Source organism: Nymphaea colorata, chromosome 2 (genome assembly GCF_008831285.2).
Source record: "Nymphaea colorata isolate Beijing-Zhang1983 chromosome 2, ASM883128v2, whole genome shotgun sequence".
NCBI lineage: Eukaryota > Viridiplantae > Streptophyta > Magnoliopsida > Nymphaeales > Nymphaeaceae > Nymphaea > Nymphaea colorata.
In genome coordinates, this window is record NC_045139.1 from 18474323 (window position 1) to 18500376 (window position 26054).

General features: G+C 39.2%; 2 protein-coding genes across 3 annotated transcripts; one reads left to right on the plus strand and one right to left on the minus strand.

Annotated features, from left to right (window-relative positions):
• The first annotated feature begins 10776 nt into the window (after positions 1 to 10776).
• On the plus strand, positions 10777 to 14035 carry LOC116249190 (protein PLASTID MOVEMENT IMPAIRED 1). The gene has a single exon (XM_031622372.2). The coding sequence runs from the start codon at positions 11235 to 11237 to the stop codon at positions 13863 to 13865; it is 2631 nt and encodes an 876-aa protein (XP_031478232.1). The 5' UTR covers positions 10777 to 11234; the 3' UTR covers positions 13866 to 14035.
• A 5135-nt stretch (positions 14036 to 19170) lies between these two features.
• Positions 19171 to 25390, minus strand: LOC116249191 (monosaccharide-sensing protein 2-like). 2 transcript variants are annotated; one of them, XM_031622373.1, is made up of 6 exons: positions 25310 to 25390; positions 23643 to 23770; positions 22829 to 23389; positions 21347 to 22308; positions 20597 to 20784; positions 19171 to 19953 (listed from the first exon to the last, which is right to left on the minus strand). In XM_031622373.1, exons 2-6 carry the CDS (start codon positions 23719 to 23721, stop codon positions 19521 to 19523), a joined length of 2223 nt encoding a protein of 740 aa, XP_031478233.1. In that variant the 5' UTR covers positions 23722 to 23770; positions 25310 to 25390; the 3' UTR covers positions 19171 to 19520. The 2 variants fall into 2 exon arrangements, with proteins under 2 accessions (XP_031478233.1, XP_031478234.1); XM_031622374.2 differs by lacking the exon at positions 25310 to 25390 and adding an exon at positions 24977 to 25250.
• Positions 25391 to 26054: the final 664 nt, after the last annotated feature.

Consider the following 26054-nt stretch of genomic DNA (forward strand, 5'->3'; position numbering starts at 1 on the left):
TAGCATAGTCTCATAAACCATATCCGTTATTAATCAGATCCTTGGACATGCTTACTTCAGATCCATCTCGAAAAACAAAGAAATTAATTAAAATAATATTCTTTTGGTGGGAGGATATACTTCTCTTTTTTTTAACTTTTGAAAAAAATAACATTTTTTTCCAACTTGATTGGGCTGCTAAAAAAGTAGTTTTGCCACTTTTGAAAAAAGAAAATAGAATAATGATATTAGTTTTTTCAACTTTTAGTTTTTTTTTTTGTGTAAAAGTAAATTTTTTCTTACGTGAAGGAAAATTTTCCATTCAAGCAAAGGGTAGAATAATAATTTTATCACTTCTAAAAAAACTTTAGTATAATCTCATGCATGCTATGGGACCCGACAAAAGCTTCCTAAATTAACAAACTAAGTTTTCAATGCTCATTAAAAAACTTATTTTCCATAAATCCAACACTCACAAAATTGTCCTTAGATGCAAGGCCGATGGGACGAATTTAACTATTTATAACTTTGTCTTTATTTCAAAATAATTGAGAATATTTTAAACTATTTTGTCAAATTAAAAAATAAGGCAATAGCTGTTGATGAAATGAAGACCTTTAAAAACGCGCTGAGGTGCGGCTTTGCCACAGTGAAAGCAGTCAGCGTGGTTCGGGTCGGGTCTTGGTTTATTTATAACACTCACAAATCGGATAGAACCGAAGCAATACATCATTCACTGTGACGCCATCGGGCAACGTCACTCCGGAACGAGTTGGCCACGCAAACGCAAAAGCGTCGGGAATGGATAAACGGGCAGAAAATCCAAACGAGCCCCTAGTTCAACCCCACTCAGAATTTTTTTTTTAACACCAATAAAAAGTTTTACTATTTAGTAAAACTCCAAAAACAAAAGCAGATTCATAGGTTCATAATAAAATCATGTAACATAGTGTTTCATAAATCTACCTTAAAGTTGATAAAATTACTGGACAATAAAGATCTGATATGTTGACCCCAAATGAATCCCACCACCAAGGGTTTGAACAACGCTACATTGAATCTCTAAGTTAAAATTCGAATCATCATTCATTGACGGGTCTCGATTTATGATACCATGGTGTGGCTAATTTGAAGCTGCACCCGCATCGATGTGACGCGGGTGCGGGTGCGACCCTGATTCGCACCCAAGACCATCAACGCTGAGTTGGGTGCGGTCAGACGCACTCGACTAAAAATGTCATTTATTGACTCGCACCCGACTCGCGTCAAACGCGAGTCGGGTGCGATAAAAAACGAATATGGCCATTTTTGTCCTTTTTTAAGGGTTTTTTTAATTTTCAACAAATGAACAAAATTAATTGGGCACGACTTTTTTTTTCCCCTTTGCTATTTGCTAACGCCTTCTTCATTCTCTCTCTCTCTCTCTCTCTCTCTCTCTCTCTCTGCTATGCAGTGTAGATTACTGTTACAGGGTAATATAGGTTAGCATCATATAAATGTTTGTCTCTACTTCTTAATTCTTATATTGGCAAAAATAGTATGCTTGATTGCTTTCTCCTTCTTTGCAAGCTTCGTACGCCATGACTGCATTACTTAATGAGCTTGGGAATTATAGCAAAGATGTTCTAGAAGATATGGGACGGTTGCATAGAAATGTTTTATGGAAAATATGTGTCCTTGCTGATTCCAAAGTTCTTATGTCCCTTATAGTTATATCGGATGGTGGTGCCTGCTCTTTTGTTCAGTCCCAGAAATCTGACCAGAATGCACATGACAGTGGAGAACAGAAATTAAGTAGCTTTCGCCAGTTTCTTGATCCATTGTTGAGGCGTAGATTGTCTGGTTTTGGGGTAGAATCACAGTTTTTGGACTTTGTGAGCCTTTATAATGATGTTAGTCGTGCTTCGGCCTTCAGGCATCCGTCATAGATTAGGTATAAAATATAGATGCTCTGTCAAACATGGGTATTGGTTCAAATCAGAGCCAATTGCAGGTCCCAATTTCTTCATATGGTGTCTCCACAAGCAAGTCAGAGGGTGAACAACAGAGGTCCTTTTATACCTCGTGTTGTGATATGATAAAGTCGCTATGCTTTCATGTCAGCCACTTATTTCTTGAATTGGGGAAAGTGATGGTGCTTCCTTCTCGACGATGGGATGATGCCACCACTTTGTCTCCATCAGCAAGGCTGTCTTATTATCTACACTTGCTTGCATCATATTGGACGACTTGAACAACAGGGGTCCTTTTGTTCGGACTTCTTCATCAAAGCCTGCATATATGCTTCATAATTTATATTCTATTTTTTTATCAGATTATATCATGATTCTCTCTTTGTTGTTTTGTTTTTTGTTTTCATGTTATTCTTGTGTCATTGGCACTTGGGTTGAACATATGCATGATGCGGTGGTTGATCAAAATGCTAGCTCTCTTTATGCTTGATTGGTGCTTAATGTTAAGATTTGGTTTCTTAATTTTCTCACTTGCTAGCCTCTTGTCATTTATTCAATGTGAATGTCACTTGAATTTTTGCAATTATTGTTTTATATCCATAAATAGTTTTAAAATTAAAGTTCATTGTTCGATGTTCTACCTGTGCAACAGTGCAAGAGCTGGTCAACACTAGATAAAGTGATAAACCATAAAAGATGGCAAACAGAAGGAAAGGAAAAGAAGTTGTTTCAGATTCTCCTGCAATAAGTTCTTCATCTAGTGTGAATGTGGATGAAGGTGATGTTTCAAAGTCTTATACAGTATCTGGTGAAGTATATGTATATGAAGAACAACTACTATTGATGTAGGCAGTGGTGGTAGAAATGTGCATTTTGTATGCAAATATTGTGAAGCTACATTTGTAGGATCTTACACAAGAATTAAGGCACATTTGTTGAAGTTGTCAGGTTATGGAATTCGAGGATGTAAAAAAATTTCTACAGAAAAAGCTCAAAAGTTCAAGAGGTTGCACGATCGTGCTCATGCAATCCACAACAAGAAAAAAACAAGTATTATTGTGACAAATCTTAAGTGTTCTGATAGAAAAAAAAAGACTATAGAGACATGTTATGATTCTTGCGAAATGATAGAAATAAATAAAGTGATTGCTAAGTTTTTCTATTCTAGCTGCATTCATTTCAATGTAGCTAGAAATCTATATTGGAAGAAGGCTTGTACTAGCAAATTATCAAGATATATACCTCCATGTTAGAAAGGTTGCGTACATCACTCTTAAAAAATGAAAAAAAAAAAACGAGGTTGAGCAAAGTTTAGAAAGAAAAAAGTTTACATGGAACACGACTGGGGTATCAATTGTTTCTTATGGGTGGACAGATGTTCAAAGACGTCCACTAATTAATTTCGTCGCCATTGCATGTGATGAACCAATATTTTTGAAGGCAATTGATGCATCTGAAGAATATAAAGTTGCTGGATATTTGAAACAATTATTTGTAGAAGCCATCGAGGAAGTTGGTCCTGATAAAGTGGTGCAACTCATTATAGATAATGTTGTTGTATGCAAAAGTGTTTGACTTAGTTTGAGGTATGATTTTCCACACATTTTTTGGACTTCATGTGTTGCACACACTTTAAATTTAGCACTAAAGGACATATGCAATCCTCCAAGTGAAGATGTAGATCCCAAGAGACATGAGCTATTCTCATGAATTCAAGAGATTGAAAAAGATGCAAGAAATATTAGAAATTTCATCATCAATCACCAACATGCATTGTCTCTTTTTAGTAGTTATTCTGATTTGAAATTGTTAAAAGTTGCAGAGATAAAATTTGCTTCAATAATTGTCATGTTGAAAATAATTCAAAGAGTGCGAGATGCACTTATTTAGATAGTGTTTAGTAGAGAGTGGAGTTTTTATCGGGTTGAAGATGAGGCTAAAGCTCAAAGTATTAAAAGCCTTATTGTTGAAGAGATAAAATTGCATATTTTTTTGGATTTCACAGAGCCAATTTGATGCATGTTGAGAGCTGTTGATAAAGATGAACCTCTGCTTCATAAAGTTTATGCAATGTGGGAAGATATGATTGAACAAATTCAGCATATAGTTTTCAAGAAAGAACAAAAAGACATTGTACTTGATAATTGAGAGTTCTTTGATCGCATAAATACAATATTAGTTGAAAGATAGGATAAAAGCAATACTCTCTTGCATTGCATGACACATTCTTTAAATCCCAAATATTATACTAAAAAATGGATTGAAGGAGCTCTTGGACGTGTTACTCAAAATCTAAATAATGAGTTAAACACTCAAAGAATATATTCTTATACCAGAAAACAAGCAATTTGTGAATATAACAAGTTTTTTTTAGGAAATTTTAGTTTAGAAGGCACAACAGCAGCTAGAGAAGATGATGACATCTGTCCTTTTGATTGGTGGGCATCTTATGGATCAAAAATGTCTGTGCTTCATAAACTTGCTTTGAGGTTACTATCACAACTTGTTGCATCATCGTATTCTGAAAGAAATTTGAAGCATATATGTTCATATATACAACATTAAAAGGAACAAGTTTACCAGCCAACGTACAGAGAACTTGGTTTATGTGCATTCTAATTTACTTCTTCTTTCAAGGAAAGAAAAAGAATATAGGTATTTCTTTATTATGTTGTGTTACATTTCTTATATTTTTATGGTCAATATTTTTATTGTTTAACTTTCATCTTTAATAAAATGTAGTTGTGGATCATTGAAAGCATTAACGAAAATCAAGATATTGGTGGAAGTGGAAGTGGAACGCAACTCTGACAATAGAGGTAACATGTATTGATGTATGAATTATGAAGTATGACTGTATGAACTGTGATTTTGTGAACTCAAAACTAGAGTATATTTCTTGTTGAATGTTGAACTGAAGTCTGATGATTGATAATGATATTGATATCATGATTAGCAAATTGCAGTTTTGATGTTGTTATTTAATAATTTTGTGGTTTATGACCATTTTTTGTCATATATATTATATACATATTATTATTATTACAATAAATTAATAACAATAATAATAATAAATACTCTCACCGTACTGCCGCACCTAAATTTTTTGAAATGTGCCGCACCAGCACCCGCACCCTGCACCTTGGTAACATAGGTCTCGATCACTTGGAATGTGAGCAAGTGAATTTGCTATAGCATGCTATCTAAACTGATATGTATCAACCTATATTGGTTAAAATAGGTGGAATTGGCCTCTCATCGAAACGCTGTCAAAGCCGATATTCCAAAGGCCGATATTCCAAAGAATTTTGAAGCATCGGATTAATCTTACTGCTCAAGTAAGAGTAGAAGCCCCCTTTTCCTCTTGTCCTTAAGGTTCAGAACTGTGTTAGTACCAGGCGCTGAGATTTCCACGTGCTTCAACTTGCATGTAGGGACCTTGCCCCTACATGAGCATAGCCCCCATTCTGATGGGGAATGAAAAACAAAACTGTTAATTTTGGTTCGGCAAATAATTGTAAGTGACTATCATTATTATATGCACCAATAAAATTAAATTCAGTGAAAGAGAGACCAAATAATTAGTAAATGCAAAACATATTGAGTTGCCTTAATCTACCCTATTCAACATTATTAAGTACTAATTAGAGATCCAAGATACTAATACTTGTGAAGCGAGTTTGATCTAGGCACAACATGCCTTATATATGCATTTGAGTGCTCAAGTTGATGTCATGTAGGGTGAGCCATTATGTTACACTAACTAAGATATACTCAGGAAGTATGTATAGCAGAGTTGCAAACTCACCAGGTTGTCTTAGAAATCACATGAGTCAGCTCGGGTCGTTAAAAAACCTGGCCACGAGTCAAGGTTAGTCCGGCTTGCCCATGACTCGCCCGATTCAGCTGAAGTAATTTGAATTATGGTTATTTTAAAACTTGCGAGTCGATGAGTCAACTCGCTAACCCGGTCATTTGTCGATCCGAGTCCGAGTCATGGGTTTACCAACTATGATGTATAGTGTATCTGCCTTTGTGTACTTATAAGCGAAAACTTAGATCCTAGATCGAGGAACACCCATATAGAAGATCCAAATTCGCTTAGCATAGGAAAGATGGTTGCTTGCCTTAACTGGCCCATGATCTTTTCTATGCAAGAGATTAACTCTCAATTGCATACAAGAGGTACACACATTAAATCACATATTCGTATATGTATAAGATTGGTATTTTTAATTCGTTTAGTTGCAATTAGATTATGTAAAGATTGTTCATCCTTGGTGTACAAATCTTTACTTTCTAGAGCTGAAGGTGTTTAAAGCAATGAATCATCAAATCATGAGTATCTTTAACTCCAAGGGGTTGTTTGCAATGTAGACAGTAATAAGCTGTTTTATGAATATGCCTTAAAGATTAGACAGATTATGAAATACTATAATATAGTGTCCTATGAATATGTCCAATCTTTAGGGCAGATTCTTGAAATAGTTTGTTACCTATCCTATTACCAAACTTATTCCAGCTTATATTGTATCAGTATCACCATGAATATTAAATTATATAACATATGTAATGAAAAACAAAAAAAATTAACATATCAAAAAATGTGTTAATATTTGACAAATACACTCTTAAACCAGCCACAAAATCAAATAAGCTAATTTACTTCAAAATTTAGGCCGATTTTGATGACACTAGCACCGCCATTGTTTACGTATTTAACATTTATTGCCTGCAGAGACATAAAAGTAAGCCGCAAAACACACCAAGGCTTAAACGCCACTTATTTTTTTTCCATATTATGCCTCACTCCCTCGAAAACCTCTTAATACTTATCAATCTTTTATTTCTATAGAAGATGGTCACACTTTGTTTCCTCCAAAATTGTCTTCGCATTTTATATGTATGTGTGTGTATATGTATGTATATCATATGTATGGAGAGAGAGGAAAATATTAAGGCAAATTTATTGCACCTCATCCTGGAGACAAGATTCCAATCTTTTCATCTCAATAAATAGGACCAGGCACAAAATATGACTATGAAATTTGGCTCTTTCTTTCAAGCCAAAGATGGTTTGGGCTTTGAGTGAGAGGGAGAAGGAGGATGTTAAGAAGTTTCTAAGGTTTGATCTTGAGCATTTGGCCGCGGTCGGCGAACATGGCTCTGGCAACTTCGACTGCATTGCTAACATACTGCAGAACTTCAACTCCATTTTCCCTTCAGACAAAGATGAGAAGATGAAAGGCATCTCCAATGGTGATGAAGGTGATGGTAGTTTCAGAGGGGTGAAGATGATGAAGTATCTGCTAGAGCCCTCCGATGTGATCAAATCAGAAGTCTCTGTTAGGAACTTCTCCAAGGGAATGCAATTGGAAATGGATGCTTCAGGTCGTCTCTTTCTTGCCACCACATTCACAACTGAAGTTTCCATTAAGAGATCATATCCGAAGAGTTAGTCATTCATGTCCATGCTTTGATGGCATGCCAACAACTAGAATATAATGTGGTCTTCAGGCTTTCTAGGTATTTTTATAGAAATTATTGGTTTTTTGTTCTCTTTTTCTTTTCTGATGCAAAGAAAAAATCTCGTGTAATCTTTTAGATGTCTGTTGAACACTGATCCGCCGATTAAAACGTCGGTATTGCAAAATAATCGAAAGGTATGTACCTTCCGGCCATGTTTGATAGCTATGTTGCCTTAAAAGTTGATCCTTGGGATCTCAATAGCACGGATTTCAAATTCATACTAAAAAAAAAAAACCATGGACTTTGATCTGACCTTAAATCTATAGATCAGAGATTTCTCTGTTCTCAACTCAACTCGGATCTGACTCAAAGTTGGAAAAATGTTTGTATGGGTTTCTTTATTGAACAAACTTGCATGCTCTACAGACTATACAAAATGGAAGAAAACTCAACCAACATCAGAAGAGAGGAAAATCCATTGAATAATTTAGAAATTATATATATATATATATATATAAACTAACTCTTATTGGGTTTTTATCGCCACGATGTTAGTAGATGAAAAGACCACAAAGAAATATCTGGGCACAAACAAAAAGTTTTGGAAAATGGAAAAGAAAACTACCACAGGAGAACCTTATTTGTCGCAACGATATTGTTTTTTTCCTTTTTTAACGTTAAGCGGTTTTTTTCATTGTTGTTAATGGGCAGCGTAGCTTGTGAATGAATGGAAACGCAAAAATGTAAAGTACGGATGCTTATTATTGACCAAGTCCAGTATGTTCTCCAAAGCATTTATAGCCTCATTGATTGCATTAAATTAATTAAGATTTTCACGAAATGTTATCCTTTTTCTTTTTTCAAAATCGTATCAAAATTTCATAAAATAATAATTTTGCTTGCCATCACTTTCATAATAAATCTGTTGAGAAGCATTTAATTGGTAATAGGAACACCACCTTTGTTAAAAGGCTTGATTCAATTATGTGGCCGGTTCAAGAGCGTCACCTCAATTTTTAATTCGAATACGAAAATGAAATGTGCCAAACGAGAACCAGTTCTATAAAACCTTGCCATCAATGTTGCAAGTATCTTCTAAGATACATATGCGCCTAAGTTACGTGGTATTATCTCTCATACTCTCAAGTTTGAGATACCGTATGGTCGTTGTCACACTTCGGTGCATTATTAATCTTATCTAATATAAATAGTGGCATGCACGATACTTGAGTTTACCTTTGTCTTGCATGTTTGCGCAACAAGCTCGGCGGGTTCATTTGTTATGAATAATTTCAACAACATTAGTTGTAAATCATGTTATGAGCAACCACTTTTTCTTGATTATCAAATTAATTTACATATGTAATTCTTTTTCTACTAACCATTGAATACTTCTCATGGTCATTATATGTGCCTCTCACATAATTTAGACTCAGTATATAATACATAGTGGCATGAAAAGTGATAAACATCACCATGGCACTTTTTAGTTCATTTTCAGCTCTTTTTTTTTAATGACAATAATAATGATAATAAGTACTTGTAGATAATATTAATGAAAGTTTCCTATAGTTTTCAAAAGCACAATGTAAAACTCATTTTTTGTCATCCAAACAAAAACTATGTTTCAAGAAGCGAAAGCTGGGCTTTTGACAGATCATCCGAACACATAAACCTGGTTTGCAAAACTCAATTAAAAAAATAGGTTTTCTGAAAACCAATTTTTTCGAGGTCTTGTCCAAACACAAACTTACCATTTTTGTTTGTTTAGACGATTTGAAATATCAAGTTCTTGAGGACGTGATCCAAAACGGATTCATTATTTTTAGATTGAAGTAGCTTTCGCTTCGATCAACTGCATGCAAAATCAGATTCGATTTATCTTCGATTGAAGAACATGGTAACTCGAAATTTTTTTACCTCCTAAATGTGATTGACGGTGATGTTACTTTTTCCATTTGGCAAAAGTTAGTGTTGTTAGAGGAACAAACAACGAGAGTTGTTAAACTCAAGGGGTTATAGTGCATTGGGCGGCAAAACGGTCCACTTAAAGGGGTTTGAAGTTCAAATCTATTGTTGTGTTATCACTAAATTCTATCACCTCTTAGTGAACTCCTTCTTATCTTAAAACCAGACTTTAAAGTGTCGCTGTTTCATTGAGTGCTTTGTAAATGACTTTTTATTTGAGTGTATATAAAATTAATATTACAGTTGCGTTATTTCAATATGTTTTGTTCGACTTGTTATGGCCTCTTAAAAAATGTCTTGTTAGTTAGTTCATACAGTATCATGGTTGCATTTAATTTTATTGATGGCTTATTGTGCTTTTATAAACATTATGTTATTTGAATCTATCTTAAAAAGAATTCTCTCTTTGACTAACTGCTTATCATTTCTTACTAAACACTTTAATTTTCTTTTCAAGAGGATTCGAGGACATTGATGGGAAGAGGATATCTTCGTCATTGGGGACATAACCGGCGGCCTTATTCAAGAAAAATGACAACGATACGTCAAATTCTTACTTTTAGTCGGAAATCAGAGAAATCTCTTTGCCTTATCCTACAACAGGGAAAAGGAGGCATGTCTTTTGTGAAAATTTTTTAGTTTAATCTGAAATGAAGAAAAAGAAAGGAGGAAAGGTGATTTTTTGTCCTTTAGGAACCTTGGATTCGGCAATACCAAAAGCAGGTGATGATAATTATTTGGCCTTTTTTCTCTTTTATAATTTATATTTCAGGATTTTTTTTTCTCTCTCTCTCTTTATCTTTTATAGTTTATAAAAATTATTTAACAGTAAAGCAGTAGCACTTGTGGTTCCGGGCAAAAACAAGATTACCAATTTTTTAATAACACTAGGAGAGAGGGCCTAGAACCAGGTTTTCAGAGCATTTGAGGTGCTGGATTTGAGAAAAACTTAGTTTTGATAAAATCTGGTTTTGTAAAAAAAAAAAAAAAAAAGAGTAAAAGACATGACGGAAAACTAAACCTAAACAAATAAATCAAATTATCAAGAATTCATTAAAAACTTGGTTTATATGAAACCAAATTTAGAAGGGGATGTCATCCAAACAACACTTCCAAAATTCACCTTCCAACTTCACATCAAGATAATCGTGACATCAAAAATTTTAAAGAATGTCCACTAAATAATGAATTGTTACAAAAAACTTGTTAAATTGTTACAAGCCATTGCCAGCTATTGTCAGTTCATTATAAAAATAAAATAAAAAAGAAAGCAATCAGTGACATGAGATTTCAGGTAAATACAAGGACTGCGTGGGTAAATTCAAGGCCATCGTATCCCCTTCGCCGGAAGATGACAGAGAACGTCTCATTCCAGGAACTTCCCGTCGTAAATACAGAGCCCTACTATCCCCCACCACTTCCGGAACCACGCTCTCTCTCTCCTTTCTCTCTGACTCTCTCTCTATGTGCTCTTCCGTCTTCTTCCCTCGTCTGGCGTGGCCAGAAGGACCACCGCACCACAAATTACAACTACCATCTTCCCCACATTCAACGTCCTCTCTCTCTCGCTCTCTCTCTCTCGCTCTGTGGTGATCAAGTTGCAGAGAATTCTTCCCTCGTAGGAAACGCATTTATGGCAATTGATTTGATCACCACCGGCCCCATCAGATGGAATGAATGATAAAGGCTTCTGTGTGCGTGTGTGACGGGAACTCGACCATCCATCCTCCCAACTTTCTACTGGTCCTCCCTCTCCCACATAATCCAAAGCCATGGCTCTCTCACCACCTCTAATTTTCGCTTCCTTATCCCCTTGCTGCTTGCTCATCAAGACCAACATCGTTGGTCGGCTCGGAGTGAGTGGACATGGCGGAGAATCAGGTGGAGCGCCGGAATTCCGGCAATCAGCTGCTCGAAGAAATCGAGGCCTTGAGCCATTCTCTCTACCAGTCGCACACCGCCCGCAGAACGGCCTCCCTCTCTCTTCCCTCTTCTGCGGAGGTGCTCTCTGGCGCTGGACTCCGCGGCCAGGCTGATGACGCCACACGCCGGAAGCGGTCATCCACGTCGACGATATCGGGATCGCCGGCGCCGGAGGTCTCAGAGGTCAGGGGCAGGACCCGCCGGATGTCCCTGAGCCCATGGAGGTCGCGGCCGAAGGCGGATGATCGTGATGAGGATCGACGCCGGCCTGACATGGAAAACGAGCTGCCGGCCGTGGCGACAGCAGCGACTGCGGATAGGAAGAAGGGTATCTGGAACTGGAAGCCGATGAGGGCGCTGTCGCACATCGGGATGCAGAAGTTGAGTGTGCTGTTCTCGGTGGAAGTGGTGGCGGTGCAGGGCGTACCGGCGTCGATGAACGGACTGCGGTTGGCGGTCTGCGTACGGAAGCAGGAGACGAAGGACGGGGCCCTTCAGACGATGCCGTCGAGGGTGATGCAGGGAGCGGCCGACTTCGAGGAGACGCTCTTCCTTCGCTGCCACGTTTATTTCTCCTCCTCCAAGCACAGCCCCGGCGTCTTCCGGTTCGAGCCGCGGCCGTTCCTTGTGATCGTCGTCGCCGTCGACGCTGAGGAGCTCGACTTCGGCCGGAACATTGTAGACCTCAGCAACCTCGTCCAGGAGTCCATGGAGCGCAACGTCGAGGGCGCTAGAGTACGGCAGTGGGACGCCACGTTCAAGCTCTCCGGAAAGGCCAAGGGCGCTGAACTCGTTCTGAAGCTCGGCTTCCAGATAATGGAAAAGGATGGAGGTATCTTCAAGATGGAGAAGGCTGGCGATCCCTTCGTCAGGAAGCAGTCGAAGGCGTCCTTCAGCGTGCCGAGCTCCAATGTCGGCTCGCCAAGGATCACGGCGATTGTCGAGTCGCCAAAGTCGGCGAGATCGCAGGCCCTTCGGGCGGACCTGCAGAAGATTGAGCATCTCAACCTTGACGATGATGACGATGACCAGCCCGCGCCCATGGCGGCTAAATCCCATGAACCAGAAGACAATGCAGGTGATGATCTTCCCGAATTTGAAGTTGTCGATAAGGGGGTTGAGATCCAGAAGCCAGAGAAAGCAGAGTCGGAACCTGAAGTGGCGGAATCCGAGGAGAACGAAGGTTCGGCTTCTAGCGAGGTCGTGAAGGAGGTTGTAGAGGATAGGTTCCACAAGCGGAGATTGACAGAGCTCGACGCCATTGCTGAGCAGATCAAAGCTCTCGAATCCTTAATTGGCGACGACAAGCGTGGCGCGAAGGAAGATGAACTCGATTTACAGAACCTTGACGCCGAGGAAGAAACTGTGACCAGGGAGTTTCTTCAGATGCTGGAGGAAGAAGGAGAAGCAGAGCCGAAGTCCTCCGGATTCCAATTCTTGAATGATCCTTCTCTGAAAATGGGGAGGAGGGAAGAAGATGATGGGGACAAGGTTGGCCTTGTCTTCCTGCCGGACCTGGGGAAGGGATTGGGCTCCGTCGTCCAGACAAGGGACGGCGGCTTCCTTGCCGCTGCAAACCCACTCAATGTGGCTATCTCCCGAAAGGCTCAGCCGGAATTGGCAATTCAGGTCACTAAACCGATAGTCTTCCCCGTCAATACCGGCGGGTCCTCCGGTTTCGACATAGTTCAGAAGTTGGCTGCTTTAGGAGCACAGGAGCTGAGCACCCGGCCGTTCTCGTTGATGCCCATCGATGATCTCTCGAGAAAGGCTCCCGAGCAGATTGCGTTCGAAGGCATTGCCTCCGCGGTCATCGGTGGCCGAAACAAGGAGGTTGCAAGCAGCAGCGCGGCGAGGTCAGTAGCAATCATTAAGAAGATAACGGCAGCCATGAATTCTGGGAGGAAGGAAAGAGTAGAGAGCGGAATTTGGAATGCAGAAGAGGAGCCAGTCACCATAAATAACTTAGTGGCATCTGCACTGCAGAAGATAGAGGCTGTAGCAGTGGAGGCCCTGAAGATTCAGGCAGATATGGCAGATGACGAACCCCCATTCGACATTTCTGCCATTGTTGGGAAGCCTGATCCTGCTGGTAATATCTTGACAAATGCTGTGCAAGTGGATCGATGGGAGCAGAATTGGTCGACAAATGCAGTCTCGTTAGCGGCACTGGTGCAGCTCCGGGACCCATCGAGGCAGCTCGAAGCTGTCGGAGCTCCGATGTTGGTCATTCTACAGGCAGTGCGCTTCAGCGGTTCGGAAAAGGAGCAGTATGAAGATGAGGAGGAAATAAAATTCAAGGCAACGAGTGTTCACGTGGCTGGTTTAAAAGTGAGGCAGGGCGGGAAGAGGAACTTGTGGGATGGAGACCGGCAGCGGCTGACGGCAGCACAGTGGCTGGTGGCTCATGGGTTGGGGAAGTCAGGGAAGAAGGAGAAGCAGCAAGGAAGAGTAGTCAAAGGGCCAGCGGACTTGATCTGGAGCCTCTCGGCGCGTGCGGTCGCTGGTCTCTGGCTTAAGCCAACCAGGAATCCTGATATCAAGTTCCCAAAACAAACAGTACCTGTGAGTTAATTTTTTTTTTTTCGGCTGCGTTCATGTCATTATGGAATATGGTAGTTGATTCATGTTGGTGTTGTGTGTATCCTTGATTTCTTGTTTGATCCTATATTGTGTATTCGTTTCAATTTGAAAGTACAGTTTTTGTGCTTCTATCTATGTGAATGAAGTGTGATTATGATGTATACTGGATACCGGATAAGGAAGTTGTTGAGTTGAAGAAGTTATCTAATAAGATGTTACTGCTGCTAGGAAACATGTTTTCTTATAAACTTGGATCTTCTGAAACTTGCTCTCTTTTGCTCTATCTTCGTTAAAATAAAGTACTTGGTACAGTGTGATACACGTCAAAGGAATTGTTGATGTTGGAGAATTCGATCAGTCTTTGCAAGCCTGCTTATCTGCAGTGATGGAGGCAACTAGCATGTTCTGAATCAACTGTGCCTACACAATGGCCTTGCATATGTGCAAATGCTAATGCATGGCTTTTTCATTATGAACATCTGATTTGAGACCCTCATTGAAAATTCAATGCATTAAATGGGCTTCCTCAAATGGAAGATCTAGTAACATGCTTCTGACGATTATCTGGATGCTGAAACACGTTCTCTGGAGAATGAAAGGCTTTCCCTGAATTTGATTAGTCTTGATGTTCTGTTTCCATCAAAACAGAGAAAGAACATGAGCCTCAAAATCACTCGATTGCAGTCTTAAACATTCAACTGTTTGGCTGCTCGGTTGTTCCGTTCACATGTCCTTGCAACATGGGTTTGAAGTAAGGCTGGGCATTGGGTTGGGTGAGTACCTGACGGGTATCCGGTACTCAGCAAGACTCGGTCTGGGCTTAGGCTCGAAAAAAAAGGAACTAGGCTGGCTCAATAATCGGCTGGGTGGGCTCAACTGAGCCTGGTTCGCTTAGGCTCGAAAAAAAAGGAACTAGGCTGGCTCGATAATCGGCTGGGTGGGCTCAACTGAGCCTGGTTCGGCCCGATAATTTTTTTAGTACATATTTTATTAATTTATATATATATTTATAATATTTTATTACAATTAATTATATTTGTATATTATTTTATATTAAAATATATATGTTTTTTAATTTAATTGGGTCGGGCTCGGGTTTCATGTGTCGGGCCGGCCCGATGCCTGGGCTTAGTTTGAAGTTGGAAGTGGTTACAAGTTCGATATCAAGTGATGTCTTGGCAATTCAGTTTCAATGGATGCGATGCCTCTCTACATCTTAAGAGGTGGGGTATTGTATTTAAGTTGAAGGGTACACCACTGCCCAATGTCGCCCAGAACCTCAGAGACATGGAGAATGTAAGGGCTTTCTTGAATTGTTAACCTCTTGCTCACCTAGATCTTCTGACAGTTTGTTGGGCATTGTGAAGGTATTATGAGATCCAACATGGTGACATCAAAGAGTGCTAGAATACACATAATAAAAAATGATACTAGGAGTTGATTATTCTGAAAATGTCAATATGTGAGAACTATCATTTTAATTCCCTGTGCGCATAAATTCTTAGAACAATGCTACGTAGAAGTATTCACAATGTCCGGAATTTCTTCACATGAGTTTTTCACAAATCTAACTGTATAAATGAATTTTATGTGTCCGAAGACATAGGAATTTAAAAAGCATGTTAATACACAGTCTTTCCATTGGAAAATTTATCCATCAGAAAAGCTAAGCTTCAATAGGCCCTAAGATATTAACGAGAATGAACTTCCAACATTTTTTGTATTAAGGTACTTGGATCTAGTATGTCACCTTTTTACACCAATAAATAGATTATTCTCGATCATTTTTCTAAAATGCTTGCTGAAACAATAAGAAAAACATACCTGAATTTGAGGGGCAATAGGAAACCTTTCATATGTTTAATTACATTTTGCCTCGACTAAATGCGGCGTTACTATTGATTGTGATCAGGGCAGAGGAGCCAGAAATTTTTTATGAGGAAGGGAACGAGAATTATAGTTTCAAAACGTTAATAGGGGCCGAAATACAATTTTTCGAAATTTTTACATAGGATGAATGATTTATTTTAATTTACATGTTTTTTTTTTTTGATATTTTGACAGGGGCCAAGGTCTCTGCGGGCCCTATGCCGGCCCTAGCTCCGCCCCTAGTTGTGACCCTCTTAGAGGATGCTTTGAACACCTGTCGTAATAACACCATTGGGGTGCTTTACTGACGTCTCTAAACTGCCTCCAAAACCAAGTTTCTGGAGTGCTTGGGTGCTATGAAAACTGAGTTTGAGAAAAACTTGCTTTCTATAAAACCTAATTTTGTCAAAAAAAAAAAAGAGTGAAAAATTGCCCCCCCTTTAGGTTATTCATAAAAAAACAGGTTTTGGATGTGTCACATAAACCAACAAACCAAACTTTGAAAACTCATTAAAAAACTTGGTTTACATAAAACCAGGCTTTCACTAAACTGGGTTAGAAGAGGATGTTATCCAAACACGCCCTTCATTTTTGTTAGAAGAAATATAGAATAATTATGAGTGTTCTTTAGATTCAATAAGTTGGATATAATTACCATTAACTTTCCTAAAACAAAAACATTGTGTTCTTAAAACACATCGATTTTGGGGCAAAAGGACTATTTTTGTGAATATTTGTCAAGTCAGGGGGGCGTGTGCCCCCTAGCTCATATAAGGCTCTCCAGTCTCCCATTAATTGTAAGCCCTTCGGAAGGTATTTCATAATAGAAACATTGTGTATTTGAAAGGCATGTTCCTAAAAATATATATTTCAAGAACTTGGTATGATTATGAATGTTATTCTTATATCCAACAATGAGACGTGGGGTGATTATGAATGTTCTTAAATCTTACAATGTTTCTTAGTACAATAAAATTATATTTTTCATAACATATGTTTTAAAAACACATGTTCTTCCTATTAGATAACCTTTTAATTTACTTGTTTACTCTAAGTTGTACATTAAATCGTAGGAAACACCTCATTTTAAGGAACATGGTGCACAAGTTGCGGGTTTATTAGGCAATGCAAACAAGAAACACAAGGTACAAGCCCTTCTCAAGAAGTGAGAGGGATAGTGACAAATAATGTCTCAGAGTTTTAAACGACAAGGTTTTTCTTGACAAAGTTTTTTTTTGTGTATAATACAATGAGCTTAAAAGAAATAGAAAAAAAACAATTAACATACGGTAAATTTTTAAAAATTTTAAAAACTAAAAATGAAGGGAAAATAAAATAAGTGAAAAACTAATAACACAAACATCAAAAGATAAGTAGATTTGAAACAAAGAAAAAATGAAAAATGAAAAAAAAAATTGTTTGGCATTCAAAAACTAAAAAAATGAAAAAGTGAAAAAAAAAACGTGTTTTTTTGTTCATTTTAACGTTTTTTTTTCAAAAAAATGCATTTTTTTTAAGTTTTGAACAATCATTTAATTTGTTACGTTTTTTCACTTTTAATGGTGAGAGGCAACCTCGCTAGCCCGGAACAAAGCCTGAAGGTCCCTTCAATGTATGGAATGTGAACAAATTCTTGATTGGTGGAACACAGAGAACAGATTACCTTTTCTCCAATGCAGTCAAACGTCTTCATTTGGAGCCCACAATCCGATACGAATGACAAATGCAAAATGCTTTCCATGAGTTCAACATCCATCATTCCACAGGGAACATGCTAAAACATATGCTTCCAATGATGTGGTCGTGTCCTCTATCTATTGATGCCAACATAGACTGATAGCTTTCAGTGTTCAAATTAAAGCAGCTATCGATAGATAAGCTCAACGAAAAGATAGATGAGGAGACATTTGCCCTCCCTTTATATACTTAAGAAAAAATTATAAAAAAAAATAAGTAAATAACAAATGATAGCTCAACTTTTACAAGTCAACTGATAGATATGCAAGTACTTCTGTCTGAGAGCCGCCTACCAATAAAAAAAATATTAATTTTTTTTATATGAATTGACAAAAGTTCCTTTATTAAGGACCAAATATCTTTCAAATGCCAAGAGAAGAGTGGTTCTTCATGAGAGGTATTCTTGTCATTTTGTATCTAAAATTAAATGTCTTCACAGATATCGTAAAATTTTTGAAAATATTATAATATTAATATTAAAAATAAGAAAAACGAAAAAAAGAGAAAAAATCGTGATACCTTGAAAATAACATAAAAAATATTTATCGCATTTTTTCATGATTTTTTTCCCGATTTTTTCGGTTTTTATTTTTTAGCGTTGAAATTACCATGGATTCAAAATTGAAACTTAAACTAAATTATTTTTCATCAATTTTATCACTTTTATATAAAACCAAATTTGTCATTAAAAACCCAAGAAAAATCTCGCCGTGAGAACGAGTCAGTAGGTGACTTTATGAGAATTTCTCTCAAAAGTGGAGGTCTATTTACCAACTTTTATAAGTTGAACATTAATTTGTTATTTGCTCAAATGTTAGGTGCATTTTTTTTAATTTTTTATATTTTTTTGTACTCCCTCGATAAAGTAAACATGCAATGCTAATCACACAAATCAATTGGTCAGGCAATCATAAGAGTGATCCAGTTGTGTCGTTTTCTATATGGCCACAATGAAACACCTTTTCCTTCAAATAGTAGCCGCCAACTTCATCCTAAAATAATGTGTTTTCAGAAAGGGCCCAGTGAATTTGAAAGGTGTTACATCTTGTGACCAAAAAAGTTGATGCTGTCTAAAAGAGTTTTTCTAACGGCCTCTCACGCCTACGACTTCTAGGCCTGTGTTTCGATGATTCGAGCGTACTTCTTCTAAAGCCACGGCAAATATATCCCAATACATAGTGGATATATAAAGGCATATGCAAAGTGTTTGCCATTCTCACACCACGTTCTCTCCTAAATGTGACTAGATGATGGAAGCCAGTAAACTCTAAATAGAATGATGTTCACCAAGGACCTGACCGCAGAGGAAGAAGTTTTTAACTGACCCGACGATATAAAAGCAGCCAGTGGGGTTCGATGCCGACACCTCCAGTTCATGCCCCTTTAACTTTTTTCCACGCACCAGGCTGGCAACATGTCAGTAGCCAGGCTGAAATGAGAGTACCAGACTCGCAATTGGGTGGAATCCGGTGACTGTGTTTTGTCTTGACTGGGATCCCAGCGGTTGCTTTGGGATCCCGAAGAATATACACATCCCCCTCTCTCCCTCGCACGTCAATGAGGATGATGTATGACCCCCTCAAGGCTGTTGCAACGAAAAAAGAGGGACGAGTTCGTTACTCCAGAGTGAAAACTAACACTTGCAGCGAAACAAAACGCCGCAACTTTTGTACCACGAGCAGACACGAAAAGAAGGAAGGAGAATTCTATTAAAGCTCGCCCATTATTACATCTACTGTTCATGTCTGAAATATGCAAAATAATCAGGAAAAGAAGGAGAAAAAGAAAGGGACGGATGAAATTCAACGGTCGGTCGCAGTAATGGAAAGGTACATGCCTGCCGCTTCACCTCAAAAACAAGGAGCATCTGACTCTCAAGATCCTTGGCTCTGCATTTCAATCCCTGAAAAATCTCAAGGGAGGTTGCAATCTTAACCTCCCACTTCTCTGTACTGCGAAACCTGGAGTCCAAGTAAATCTGGATAGCCGGAGGCTTCTCCCCAAGTGAACAGCGTCTCGAAGAGGAACCAAGAATGCCTGCTAGTTCATTTTCCTCTTGGCACCGACTGAGAAGAACTCTGTAATGACCTCTAGTGGCATCCCTTTTGTTTCTGGTACTTTCAAGAACACAAACACCCATGACACCACACAAACAACTGCGTAGATGCCAAACACACCAGCGATGCCTATTGAAGTCAATAGGACCGGAAGCGTGTAAGTCACAATGATGTCGCCAATCCACATGGTCAAGGCGCATATGGCAATGCAGAGGCCACGGACTCGTGTGGGGAAGATCTCCGCACAAAGGATATTTGGGATTGGTCCAAAGCCCATGACGAAGCAGCAAATGTAGACAATAACGCTTGCACATGAAAGGGCAGCCTGAACCACAGTGTTCATTGATATGGTTGTACTAACAACAAGAACGATTAATGCTACCACGAGCACTGGAATTGTGGTTAACAGAAGGGACCTAGACAGAAAAAACATAGAAGAAGAATTAAGAGATAACCACTGAACTCATGCCATGAGAATGCCGCATGTGTTATCAACATGGACAGCAACTCAAGTTCCTTTTTTATGGAACCGGCAGGCATACTTAAGTGTGATGATCTGAAGTAACCTTTACATGATAGGCAAAGAGAGATATCCATACAGCAGAAACTTGTTGAAGGCTAGACATACACATTGATCCTCCCAAAGCAGGCTAAGTGTCACTAGTTATTGTGTGCTGTGCCTGTGTGTGCATATGTGCATGCGTTTCTGTAACAAAGACAAACCACAGCTTGGTGGTGGGACTTGGTCCCACTCCAGGCAGTGTAAAACGCTGTGGGCATCCTCCTGCCCCCAGGAGGACGCCTGCTTTAGTTTTCACGTAGACCATCTTGAACTCAAGATACCCTTTCTACTTGGGTCAGGGTCATTCAAGCTGACTGCCTAGCCATGGATGTATCGTAAACGGGGCTATATGATTGTATCTCAAACAGACGAACAAAAACATTAAGACACCTATCAAAAGGTTGCTCCCTGGAAGAGACTGGTTTCGGCCTAAAGCAAATTACAGAGTTTTCCATGCATATAGTTCTTTTGGGTAAGATTGAAGAGACAGGAGGTACCTTCTACCAGAAATATCCATGAGTTTCATAGCAATTGCTATGCATGGAAGCATTAACAAGCTGGTGACGGCACTGATAAGGAGGGATGCTGAGTCCGACCCTAGGCCAAGGTTCTCAAGGAGGACCTCAACACCTGCCTGGTCAAGAATTTGGGGCGTGTAATATAGAACTCCGTTTATTCCAGCAAGCTGCAACACAGGTTAAAGGATCACAAATATGCAACATATGGAAAACATGTCCTTTGAAAACTAGTAAATCAAAAGCTACACAAGTGAGGTTACAGATGTGGCTACGTTGCCAGAAAACAAAAGAGCAGGAAAAACAGAGTTGCAGAATAGATTCATGCAGGAAAAGACACAGTTATAGCACACAGATTCATTTGTACAAGCAAATAGGGAACAAATTATGAACTTTGTCAGGTAATTCAACCAAAAAGTCTAACAGGACAATGGAACCATAACAAACGTTACACAAAACAAAAGCTTTTGACATTCTGAAGAATATTTTCACAAACAAGGCTGTAGAGTTCACTAGGAGGAATACATGGTCATGAACTCAATCCCCTTGAGATCAACAAGCATGGAGAAGCAGAGTAGGCCCACTTCATCTCTAGAGATTTATCACAATGGACTAGGGACAAATAGCTTTGTCCTAGAAGATTCCTCACCTAAAAAGGGTAGAAGGGAAAAAAGGGAACACTACTGTAACATGCAATTTACAGAGTCAAATAAACAATATCGTGACAGGTACCTGCTCAAGGATCTGAATTCCCATGCCGACAAATAATGCATGCCTTACTCCAGGTTCAAAGAGATCTGACCATCGAGGGCCCTTGACAGCTGTCTCAGATGGATGAACCATAGCAGGCCCAACCGGGTGTTGCTCCATGAGCTCCTTTGAGTAGAGCGCTGGTTGGCTAACCAATGCAGCAGCCTGGATGTACTCACCATCTGTAGGAATTTCAACACCAGGAATAGATACAATGGAGCCACGCTGTGATCCAGGAATACCCTCCTGATGCAAATAAATCCTTTTAAAGCCTCCTTCTTTTGTGCCATCTTCTCTTTCCTTCTCAGACCACTTCCATGCCAATTGCCAACCACCTCCAATGCCCATGCTGCTTGCTGTATCACCTTGCAGGAGGCTACTATTACGACGCATACTTAACACACTGTCATGGACAGGTGGTGCTGGCATGTCTTTCTCCATGCTGGTTGTCTGTCGAGAAAGCAACGGACTATGCAAGTTGTCATCTGATTCGGCCCCAGCTCCATCGGAGGCATACTCTTCTTCCGCATTGTCTCTCTGGCTCTCTTCATCCCACTGGTCCTGTTTAGGATGCTGCTGCTCAGCCATGCTGAACATGCTGCCAAAGTTTGGAAAAAGCATGCTCCCACGAATGCTTCCCATCTCAGGAAGCTTTTCATGGACACTACCAAAAAGTGTAACCATTGGGTCCATTAGTGGAATGCTTGGAGTTGTCATGCTGCCATGTCTAGAAACAAGACCAAGTGCACTACCAAGAACACTTTGCCCAGTAACAGGTTTAGCAATCCAAGAAAGACCCTCTTCTGGTCCATATAATTTGATCCTGTCCTTCTCAGCACCAGGTTCTTGATCTTCATCTAGCTCAGTAGCTGGGCCAATTATGTATTCTTCTATGGATGTCTCCCCTCCTACACCCAAACCTTCAACAAGCAAAGCCATTTCACCTGCAAATCATCGAATTATAACTAAATAAGCATCTTAGTGACCCATGGAAAGATTCTGGAGGAAAAGTGTGCTAACCACAGAGTCCTGACTGGAAAAAAAGATTATGAAGATACAAAGATAGAGAAACATCTACAGAACTTCTGAATGGCCTACAGTAGAACACACTCAATAACTGCTTCAAGAGAAAAAGAAAATGTTTCATTAGAGCAAGAACTGCTCAGAATATTGAGAACAAAGAATTAGTATGCAGCACCAAGTCTTTTTGGGTTCTCAGGTCAAATCTGTTGTCTGAACTCCAAGTATAAGAAATTACTAACACTTCTAACACAATCCAAAGCTTATGATGCCTGGCATGCTTGAAGCGGTTTATGATAAGTGAGGTTACAAGAAGCATTTGCTACTTGTCATAATACATGTCAAGGACTGATATTTAGAACTTGAAGTCAGAAGAACAAATATAACTGGTCATAACCGACATACCCTACAAGTTACAACACAAAAGAAAGCCAGTGAGCTAACCTGAGACATCTTCCCTGCCGCGCAACCTTTGTAAAACCTTTTTTGCCTCCAACATTCGCCCTTTGCTGACAAGCCACCTAGGAGACTCAGGCAAATAGAACACTGTCAAGAAGAAGTATGCAAGAGAAGGTATGAAAAGAACGCCTAGCATCAGCCTCCAGCTAGGGTTATCCATCAATGACATCCCAAAAACCATACAGTATGATAGGAACATTCCCCCAGACCCAGTGAACTGGGGAAGAGTATTGAGTTGCCCCCTTATGTCTGATGGGGCTGTTTCAGAGATGTATACAGGAACTAGAGTAACAGCAAGTCCAATCCCTAATCCATCCATCAGCCTTCCCAACACAAGTATGTATACATTAGGAGACCAAAGCATCACCAAGCCACTAAGAAAATATAAAACTGATGAAACGATAAGCATCGGCCGCCTGCCCAGCCAATCTGATACAGGACCAGAGAAAGTCGTGATAACTGTTGCTCCAATAAGTGATGTAGCAACAATTAGACCTTCAAAAGTTGAATCCAATGCAAACTCTGTTTTTATGTAAAGAATAGCCCCTGCAGAAAAAAAATGTATATAGCTCAAACCTGACATGAAGTTCATGATTGGAAGACATCAATAGTGTGCTCAAGAAACACAATTGGTGTGAAAAAGGCACCTAGAGAAGTTGAAGTAGAAAACATGAAGATTAATGCTCATACAGTTGCTGATTTGCTCGCATTAAATTCTGGAACTTATATGCATAAATTTTCTTTAAAAAGGAAAAGATGACCAAAGATATACACACATATAAATTGAGCAAATTAATACCTGCAATTGTAGCATTGTCCCATCCTTGCAGCAAATTGCCTATTGAAGCAGCTATGGCAACAAGAGCAGCTCCGCTCATTTTTGCAGTCAAACAGGTGCTACAAGTTACTGACTACTAATGCCGTGTTCTGTGATCGGGCAGACAAAATAAAACAAATTAACACTTATTGGCATCGGCCGCCTAAAATTTAAGATAACAGTGAAACCACAGTGTTAAAGGTGAAAGAAAAAAAATGGCTACATCATAAGTCAAGTCAGAAAGCTACAGAGAAAAGGTTTCTGAAAGCAACCATAAAGTAAGTTGATGTAGGACCGCCAAATGCTAATTACCGTGCAGGGAGATTCTAGCATGAACAATGGAATATATAAAAAACGTTAAGTCTGACAATAAGATAACAAACCTATAGTTTCTACCGTTAAACGCCAAGAGTTTTGCACAATAACTCTGTACTTGCTGAAAAAAGGGGTCTAACCTCTATACGTACGCAAAATATATAAAAATCATATAAGAGAATTATTATAACTGTCCAGATTCAAACAAATAGATGAATGACTTCCGGTTGTAAGCCCTGAAATGCCAAAATACCTGAAAGGTAAATTGAAATACTACGATTACATATTTCTTAAGTAGCGAATATCTTCAGTTTCTATTAACAAATTAAAATTGTATATGGACCATTCCTCCGCACTAACAATCCGGCAGACGGTTTGCAGTCTTCACCACTCCCCAAAACAGCTCATGTAACACATCGAAGAAATCCTCGCGTACGGAAAAGCCGCAACTTTTAACCACAAAAAACAGGTTAATTTTACAGCAACCTCAGCTGGAGCTCAGATTGCAATGAGATCTACAATTTTGCATCCTAAAGTTGCAAACAATAGTGAACATTAATGTTGCTAATCTCCCGGTAACATCTTTTCACATTTCTCCCACGACATTCCAAAAATTCACTAGACTTTTGCTCCCCCGAGAATCTAAGAAGGAAAAGTCATTAAAAAAAATGACGTCATGAGCTTATGCATCTATCGCTACTTTGTCGTACACGTACCTGACATTTCCACCGCTCTAAAAGAATCTGTTAATAAAAGAGGAATCATATCTTGTTCAATGAGCAGCTTAAGATTCTACATTCCGGAGTTTAATCTCACCTTTATGCTTTATTCTGGATTCACCCAGTCACCTCACTACCTCATTAAACACTCTCTCATACGCAAGAAATAACCAAAAACGCCGGAAAATTCTCCGATAATAGGACGATTCGCTCCATTTCTCGAATCAGATCACACAAAACGCAAGGAATTCGCATCTGCGTCTCCAAAACACCTCAAAGTACCTGGTTTTTCAAGTAAATTCTGGATTAAATCCACGAGATCACTTTCATCCACGCACCGGATCCCGATTCCTCGCTCGATAACACTCTTCCACTCGTTTTCCCAGGCGGGAACGCCAAAGATCACCGGAAAACTCGATTTCGTCGCTCAGAATCAGTGAGACGCGCCGAGGAACTCCAACAACCACTCGTTGTTGCTACTGTAACCCTAACACGTCATCCTACACATTTCTGATATCTCTCGACCGATCCGCATAGCAACAAGATTCCTCGCCTAAGCATTTATATATTTAGAAAAGAAAGGGAAGAATAGCTAGGCCAGCGACATGCATCTACCTGTCAAAGGACGTCTGGCGCCAGAGACGTCAAAGACAGACGCATCGCTGATCCTTCCCTCCCTCTCTCCCCCGACGCTGCTGATCTGTAGCTTTCCGCCCGCTCTCCTTTTATACTGCCTCCCTTCTCGATCCATGTGGAGGCACAATCACCAGTTTTTGAACGCACCTAATTACGGAAGCATCCCTCTCCTGCGTGACGGTGGACGGGCGAGGCCTTCTGACTTTCATTACTTACGTTCCGGGCATAATTCGTAAAATATCCCTTACACTCGTGAATTTTCCCTATGCGGACTTCACTTTTGCCAATAATTATCAAATAAAGGCCTTTCCATAAAAGAACGCGAAAAGTTACGTTTTTCATATTACGCTGCTCAGTTTAGTCAAATTTCTAGTTACTCACATAAAACCGACCATGATTAGGACCAAACAAGAAAACCGCCGGCAGAGATGTGTTTAAGGGCGGGCTCAAACGTGAGGTTCTCTTTTAATACAACATAATTGTTAAGCGAAATTTATAATTATTTTTTAATATTAAGACATGTTTTATAGAAATCATTTAAAAAGTATAAATAAATAAAAATAAACATGGTGTATATATATATATATATATATAGATATGAAACTTTTAAGTTTTTTTTCAAGCAATGGGTTGTTCCAACTCAACCTTTCAACCTTTTGCAGGAAGTAAGTCCCCAACTTTCATTTCAATCCTTATAACTTAAAATGACACCAGGAATGGATGG

What these genes read in the sequence shown, in the direction of transcription:
- LOC116249190 (XM_031622372.2), top strand. Translation starts at nt 11,235, where the DNA reads ATGGCGGAGAATCAGGTGGAGCGCCGGAATTCCGGCAATCAGCTGCTC.
- LOC116249191 (XM_031622373.1), bottom strand. Translation starts at nt 23,721, where the DNA reads ATGAGCGGAGCTGCTCTTGTTGCCATAGCTGCTTCAATAGGCAATTTG. An exon ending in CGGCAGGGAAGATGTCTCAG is followed by an intron (nt 22,309 to 22,828) that starts GTTAGCTCACTG and finishes GATGATTTGCAG; the next exon opens with GTGAAATGGCTTTGCTTGTT. An exon ending in ATGGATATTTCTGGTAGAAG is followed by an intron (nt 19,954 to 20,596) that starts GTACCTCCTGTC and finishes TTTTCTGTCTAG; the next exon opens with GTCCCTTCTGTTAACCACAA.